The following is an 8,257-nucleotide window of genomic DNA, read 5'->3' as shown; positions in this document are numbered from 1 at the left end:
CTGAGGAACTGAGTTAGAATTACAAAAGCACCAGGTAACAAAGTAAGGTTTATTCCCTGGTTGTTGATGGAAGCGTCTTTAGCGAAAGTATAAACCAGTACAAACATACCCTCTGTCCAGCAGCATAAAATAAGCTATAGAAATGTCCCCCTGAACTGTGGAAGTGTATTCCCACCAGGTCTGACCTGTGACCATCTGGGCTAAGGCCTCGTCTCTGACAGCAGTAATTTCTGCCTGAAAGGATGACATAAGAAATTTTTTATTAAAAAGACTGATGGATGAGAAAGCCTGTCCACACCACATTAGAGCTCTTTCCGATCCATAATACTTAAGAAATTTGTGCAAAATTTGAGAAGATAATTTACTGCTGCTAATGAATTCTAAGGAAGCACAAAGTACTGAAAACGCATCTCCTTATTTATAAATGCGCACTTCTTTTTATTACAGACATAATTTTAGGTTTTGTTCCAGAGCCTTCCTACAGAAATTGACTCAGTGACTCAAATATGCCTTTTAAAAGAGCATATTTTGTATCTCAGTTTTTCCAGAAGTTCCACCTTTCAATCTGGTTGATTGTTTTGCTTTTGGTATTTTGAGATAGAGGAAGAAGATGCCATTCTCCAGTTATTTTAGCACTTTCATCTAGTCCCTATTAACCATCTCCTTTTTAAAACCAGTTTATTGAGGCGTTGTCTCATTTTCATCACCCTTTCCCGTTTTCCCTTTTTGTGGTTTCTACCACACCTGTTTATGTGTTGGAGACACCACAGCTGTATGCATTGCTATGTGTTAGCATATTTATTTATGGAATGATGTTAGAATACTCTCTGTAGGCCTCTAGAAGGGATCATTGAATCTCATAGCCACTGAAGTCAATCACACCATGTATTTCCTTCTATAAAATCCTCCAGCTCAATTTTACAGAAATTAGACTTGATTTTGCTCCTTCCACTCTCTTTAGAGATATGTTCCAGTGTTTTGGTACTCCAACTGAGTTTATATCCACTTATTCTTATGCTGACATTGGCTCTCAGTTTCAACTTTCCTGGCTCCTCCATTTTCTAAGCCCCACTTTTGTATATTTTATTTTGTCTCAACTCTTGAACTGTTCTTACCTCAGCTACAAGCTTTACTTTCTCACTGATTCTCCTTCCAAGAGAGGCAGGCGGGGGGAGCAAGCAAGCAGCTGTGTGGTACTTAGTTGCTGGCTGGGGTTAAACCACGACAAACAGTGATTTACTCTTGACCGGCTGACAGAATCACACACTGAACTGCAGATCTTTTCTGAAATTACTTATCTGACATTGCTGGGTTTACATTTCCCTTTTTAAACAGCTCCTACCCATCTCAAGATTAACTAGTCTCTCTTATCCAAGTGCTGATCGTATAGCCAATGGAAGAATTTTTCTTTTTATTTAATCTCTGTCATTAATGTTAACAAATTTAATTATATTTTCATTAAACCTGTTCTAAGAGACACACAGTTTCTCCAACATACTAACTACTCCCAGCTCTGTCAACAGCAGATTTCATTAGCTTGCTTGTGTTCTTGATGACACCATTGTAATGGAAACATGAGGGATGACAGGAGCATTGATGAATCACACAGAGCACTTCCCTTCACTCTGACACCTCCCATATAAAACACCCCTCTGTTATTGTGTCCTGATCCACATGCTCTTCTGCTTCAACAGCTGTTTCTTGTCTGGACAGCAACAGGTATTATTGATCCCAAATAGACGACATCTACCACATTTCATTTCTTGAAGAAAGAGGCAAGGAGAAAGATATCCTACTGAAGTGACGTGTCACGTAATTGCATACTTAATTTTTATTCAATGTATTCTCATATCTTTAATTATCCTTTTCTTCAAAATTTGTCTAGATTATTAAAAATTATTTCCCTCCCTTTCTTTAATGCAAGTATTCCATAATGATTTGAGTTCTAGAGTGAAACTTTGTGCTCTTTTCACCCCCATTTCCACACACTTGGCCTGTTTGCACACTGGACAAGATGGTTTATCTGCCCCCACTGCAGTAATTAACCACAACTTTCTTCCCATTACTCATCTTCCTTCTGCATCCATCTTTCATGTGATCATCTTTATTAAAATTAGAAGCAAAATGCTTCTTGGTTTTCTAAATATTGCCAGACTTCCTTCAATCTGTATGCCCTTCTCACTGCATGACTGCGCTGCCCTGTTTGTTTTTCCCTGGTTGAGGTAACTACATCTAGTTGACATTATTTACCTTCTGTATTTCATCATCTTGAAGACAAAACTTTCTTAGGAGAGTGAACCTCTTCACTTTTACCTTTAGGTTTTCTATTTCCAATGACCTTAGTTACCAAGATGCCAGATAATCTATGAAACGCTTTCCCTTTGCTCAAGGTACAATGCCCAGGTCATTCCTGCTGCACCGGCATAAAAAATCCAGCCTTTTCTTTGTATTCAACCCTTTGAGTCCTTCAGCCTTGTTGATTTATCTCTAATTGTGTCTCTTTCTCCTTTTGACTTAGAATACCTTTCTATAAATCTGTTTTATCCATCTATTTATTTTAAACTGCACCTAGGAAACAATTTCCCCCCCCCAACGTGACCTTAGTAGTCTTACAATACACCCACTACTCGCAAAGCTAATCCACCATCACCTCTGGTGTTGGCCTGGTGGCCGGCAAGGAGAGCAGCTCCTCTATTGTACCCAGCACTGCTCAGCCGCAGGGCAGGCGTGGTTCAGAGTCTGCTCTCACCTGCACGGCAAGGCAAGGCAAGGCATCCGGAGGTGGGTGGCGGAGGTGTGGGGCGGCAGGTGCAACCCAGACTGGCAGCCACAGCACCGATGCCAGCCCGGGAACCAGGCAGGTGGCTGAGCCTCTACGGACGCCGCGCGCGTTTCAGTCAGCCTGGCGGGATTTTGGGAGAAGACGGCGCTGAGATCTTCGGAAATCGATCCGTCGCCGTTACGGTGCTGCGGGTGTTTGACCCGCGAAGAGCAGGGAGGTCACACAGAGACAGACTCCTCACTTCTGACAGCCTTCCCCACCCAGCCCTCCCGAGGCGCGGGCGCCGCCGCCCCGCCGCGCCCCCTCAGCCGCTCCCCCTGCCCGGCAGGGGCGGGACGCGGCTCGGGGCGTGTCTCGGGGTGCGTTCCGGGGCGTGGCGGGGCGGTGTTCGGGCGCTCTGAGTGGCCGCCGGGGGCCGGGGCGGGACGCGGGGGCGAGAAAAGGGCCGGGGGCGCGGCGGCGGCAGCGGCGGGCGCGGGTCGCGGAGCGGGATGCGCCTGACGCAGAGCATGTGCACCATCGCCGAGTGCGCGCCCGGCGGCGACGGCCCCGCCACCGCCCGGCCCCGCCTCGTCAAGATCGCGGTGGTGGGGGGCAGCGGCGTGGGCAAGACAGGTGAGGGGGGCAGCGGTCGGGCCGAGGCGGGTGGGGGGGGCTGGCGGCGGCGGAGCGCGGCTAATGGTGCCTGTCTGTGCCTGCCCGCAGCGCTCGTGGTGCGGTTCCTCACCCGGCGGTTCATCGGCGACTACGAGCGGAACGCAGGTAGGCGAGCGGCGGCGCGGCTTTGTTCCCGCCGGGATGGAGGTCGGGCAGGGGGTACCGCGGGGCGGGGGCAGCGCGGCCGCTTTGCCGCCGGCGGTGCCTGCCCTGAGGGTGCCCGGGCTGGTGGGCGCGGGGTGCAAGCCCTGAGAGAGAGTGTGCAGACCCCAGCGCTGAGCCGAGGCGCAGGTGGGAAGGGAAGAGCTCGCTCCCCCCGGGGCGCTCGGCAGGTGCTGTCAGCGGCCCGAATCCCCGGGGTTCCGCGGCTGCTGCCTCCCTGAGAGCCGGTTCCCTCCCCGGTCTGCTCGCAGCCTTCGGAAAGGGGCACGCCAGGCACAGCCACATGCGATTTGTGATCACAGCAGCTCTAGAGGTGGGTTGTACTGCAGGTCCCTGACACAATTCACTTTATGTGGTGAAAGTGCCCCTTTTTTGAAGGAGTCTTTTAGCTAAAACAGGAAAACATTCTGTAAACCTACTGTTGTATTGTTTTTTTGCAAACTGAGTGCCAGCAGCTACGTGGGCTAGGCAGGGCTAGCTAAAAGGGGGAAACGGAGAGGTGATATTACGTATATCATTCAGTGAGTACAGTGCAGAGTCTAAACTAATGCCGGTGTAAAATATACCGTCTTCTGTTAAGGAAATAACTTGAAAAAGCCAAAGAAATGAAAAAAAAAATCCAATCAACCCAGAAAACCTTACAGGCCAGCTAACAGGGAGCTGCACTAAATTGTGGAAATACTAAATGACAAGAAAACTGCTTTTCTATATGATAAAAGCTGGCTATTTTGCCCTCTTACCATTATCATTCAATCTAAGACAGTCTTAGAGTGATGAAGTTCCAAGTTGCCTACTATTTAATGCCCAGCTTCCATACAAGTCAATTCATTATTTAATCCCAGGCTTCTAGTAATATCATAAATATTGTTAACACCCCAAAAGCTTATAACACTGGTTTCTTGCTTCATGAGTGATGATATGACTTTCCCTAGACAACTAATGGGCAGCAGAAGCAACATTTGTCTGTAGAGTGGTGACTGTACTTGTGAACCTGTTGGTGTTCTTGTCAGGTAATCTCTACAGCAGGCACATCCAGGTAGATGGAGAGATGTTGGCCATCCAAGTGCAAGATACTCCAGGAGTTCAGGTAAGCTAGATGCGACCATGTAGTTTACCAGAGTAGTTCTAATTGTTCGTGTGCTTGCATCCCTCTGTGCAGCATCTTTTTATGGTCTTTCTGTAAAACATTTTGCTGTCCATTTCAGAGTTTGGTGTTCTGTGTGGGAGAGGTGGTAACTTGTGTTTTAACCAGTCAAGCCAGCTGTGTTGAGAGACTGTTTCAATGAATCATTTGTTCATTGGAGGCCCATTACTTTTGAGCAGCTGAATTACTGAAGTGCCTCATTCCTGTATACTGGGAACATCAGGCACAAACCCAGAAACAATTCAAACTGGTATATGTGAAATATGGTATATGTGAAAACAAATGTCATGACCACTGCCCAACAAGCTTCATAAATATGTATGACAAAGTAAAGTCTGCTACATTGTGGCTGTGCTTATTAGTGTGTCACAAGTTAAAGTTTTGAATGTATAGACCTGAGTAATGCTGGATTGTTGCCTTTTTGAACCGGGCAACACTCCAGGACTAAATGCTTCCAGCTCATATCTTTGCTTCCCCAGACTTACTGTCTAGCCAGTTAATTTCCCATTCTGTGGAACTACAAAGTCTTTCTCTGCATGCAGAACTACTCAGGTCAATTTTCCATTTGAGTATTGCAAACTCCAGTGTTAAATTCCAGCTTTTTGCAGCTGAATCAACATCTGCGTTTATTCGCTACGCTCAGATTAAGTTCATACTTACTATGTGAAATCCAAATATATGTCTGAAGCTGTAAAATGCTATTTGGCTTTACAGACTCTTGAAGACAGGTTCCTTTAATCTTTTATGACTTCAGCTATCTAATTTGAGACCATTCATTTTTCAGATCCATGAACACAGTCTGGATTGTAATGAGCAGCTGAAGAGATGCATTCGCTGGGCAGATGCCCTGGTGATTGTTTTCTCCATCACTGACTACAAGAGCTTTGAACTACTCAGTCACCTTTACCATCATGTTCGACAGCTGCATCCAGGGAACATGGTCCCTGTTGTCATCGTGGCAAACAAAGCTGATCTCTTGCATATCAAAGAGGTGGAGCCTCAGCAGGGACTTCAGCTGGCCAATATGCTGGGCTGTACTTTCTATGAAGTATCTGTCAGTGAAAACTATAACAACGTCTTCAATGCCTTCCATCTCCTCTGTAAAGAAGTCAATAAACAGCAAATAACCAGCACCCCTGAGAGGAGGAGAACCTCTCTTATTCCACGGCCAAAGTCACCCAACATGCAGGATCTGAAGAGAAGGTTTAAGCAAGCTTTGTCTGCCAAAGTGAGGACTGTCACTTCTGTTTGACAGCACAGCCCTTGGTCTATCCAATGTTTAGCTTGAGATTGAAACCTGGGGTGTTTAACACTGGCACATGTAGAATCCAAGGCATTGTGAAAGGAGGATGGTTTGAGTAGCCTTTTGCATGGTAGTAGTCTTTAAGCAGTTGCTTAAAAAAGGAACAGTATCAGATTAGGAGAAGAAAAAAAAAAACCCAAAACCTCCTGAAAAATAGTTCTAGGATGTCACTTGCTAAATAGGTATTTTCATTTGGAAAGGGAACTTTTTAGTAAATGAAACAATTTGCCTTTTCCCAAGTTGGACAGATTTGGCTTTCATTTGTGCAGAAACAACCTTTTTGCTGTAACTCAACTTGAGCAGGGAAATGCCCTGAACTGCAGGTCCCTGTTCAGAAGTAACCACTTAAGTTTTGTTCTCACATGGATGAAGGACAGCATGATGCAACTGTTTAATTTTATTGCACAGTAGAACTGTTTTTTTGTGTATTTCAAAACAAATAAGCATACATCAAATGGTTCTGTAAAAATAAGAGTAAAATAAGTGGACAGGACTGAGCATCAAGACTGTAAACAATGGTCCTTTATTTTTTACTAATGTTATTGCTGACAACTTGACCAGACTCTTTGTATGCAAAGCTATTGTCCACAGGGTGTAAACCTATCTAATTACAAACAACTCTTTTACTGTCTGAAAAAAGTACTTTCCAGACTAAATGATCCAACATGGAGTTTCTGAGGAATGAGTGTGGAGTTGGAGTGATAGTCTATTACAGATGCCATTCTAAGACTTTTCTCTCTCTCCTGTATGCAGCAGGCACAAAAAGAACAAAAGGTGTGAAGCATGGCTGGCTCCAGGCAATGAAGCTGATGGCTTGTTCTGAGCTGAGCCAGACCCTCTTCATTCTTAAACACATGGCAGATTTATATAAATACTAAATTTTTTTTTTAATATTGAGCCAATGGAGTTGAGAGCCTAAGGGCCTTATACACATGCACTTTAAAAAGCCAGTCGTGCTTTTGTTTAAACTGTAACTTATTTATTTTGTGTACAGATACTCCTTCTAGGGAGTGGACTTTTCATTCTTACTGCCCGGTACATTAAATTTTTGAATTGCATGTTTCCTTGTGTGTTCTTTGGGGGTGAGAAACAAGGAGTAACAACCAGTGAAATGTTGAGACAAAGTAATAGCTTTCTCAAGGTAGTTAGCATACACTGCAGAAACAGCAAGGTGTCCTTTCCTGCCTGTGCTGTTGCTTTATTAGCATAAACCACAGCGGGGGAGCTCTCACAACTGCTTTACAACTTCTTTTTAAGAAATTCTTTTAGGAGAGGAGCTGAATAAGGCAAAGACCTTTCAAATTAAAATGGGATTCTTCATTTCCACTTGTCAAAAATACTTTGGTATTTCTCTCTTGTAAGAAAGGAAGGGTGTGAGGTAGGTCAAAACCTGGAAGACCATGAATTGTAAGTGACTGCCACTTTCTTAAAAAAAAGAGAATATATATGTTTTGAGCTGTATCACAAGGAAGAACTTAATCAAATTGCAGGTCAACTACCTCTTTCATGTTTAAAGTAGCTTTACTAAAAAAACTTCCTGAGGAGGATGTTTGTGCTGGGACTAGGCTGATGGCCATACAGGCTCACCTGGTTAGCACACAGATGCAATAAATGGTGCAGGGAAACTCTGACAGGGTCCTGCTGATGATAATCTTTTGGACCATGATTTACTTGCCAAGTGACTTAGGATTGGAGTTGCAAACAAAACTGAGCTTGCCCTTCCACTCTGAGCTTATACCAAATAGTGCTTAGCTTATTAATAGAGAAGTAAACCAATTTCCCAAGGGTGGCTTTATGTTTTCTCCTCTGTACATTTTGAGTATTGCTTCGTGTTGCAGGCAGAGGACTCAGACACTCCTTGATGTGGTCCTGCACCTGCCCTTGCAAATCTCTTCTGTGCTGTTTCTACTCATATGGAACTGACAGGAGATCCCTTATCCCTTGACCTTTTCCCCAAGCACAGGTGCCATGTAGCTGCTACAGCTATTGCCTACGAATAAGCTTACTATTGCACTAGGGCCACTGGAAAGACTCCACTGTACTTTTGGTCTCGAAGTACTTAAGTATGAGATGGTGGCTAAGTTCCAGCATCACTTACCACAGCTGTGGCCCCAGTGGCTGAGAATATTCCTCCAAAGAGTGTGTGCGCCTGGAAAACTAGTCTCTGTCTCAGTCAAAGGAGCTACTTGACCCAGAGGAAGTGCAAGAT

The 8,257-nt window shown here is 44.8% G+C and overlaps 1 protein-coding gene across 1 annotated transcript; it reads left to right on the top strand.

Moving 5' to 3' along the window:
- The first annotated feature begins 3,213 nt into the window (after positions 1–3,213).
- On the top strand, positions 3,214–7,106 carry RASL11B (RAS like family 11 member B). Its single transcript, XM_039551042.1, has 4 exons — positions 3,214–3,397; positions 3,488–3,544; positions 4,612–4,688; positions 5,530–7,106. The coding sequence occupies exons 1-4, from the start codon at positions 3,274–3,276 to the stop codon at positions 5,995–5,997; spliced, it is 726 nt and encodes a 241-aa protein (XP_039406976.1). The 5' UTR covers positions 3,214–3,273; the 3' UTR covers positions 5,998–7,106.
- Positions 7,107–8,257: the final 1,151 nt, after the last annotated feature.

The sequence above is a fragment of the Corvus cornix genome, chromosome 4 (assembly GCF_000738735.6).
Source record: "Corvus cornix cornix isolate S_Up_H32 chromosome 4, ASM73873v5, whole genome shotgun sequence".
Classification (NCBI taxonomy): domain Eukaryota; kingdom Metazoa; phylum Chordata; class Aves; order Passeriformes; family Corvidae; genus Corvus; species Corvus cornix.
The sequence above is the reverse complement of the archived record's forward strand: the minus strand, read 5'-3'. Positions and strand labels throughout refer to the sequence as shown.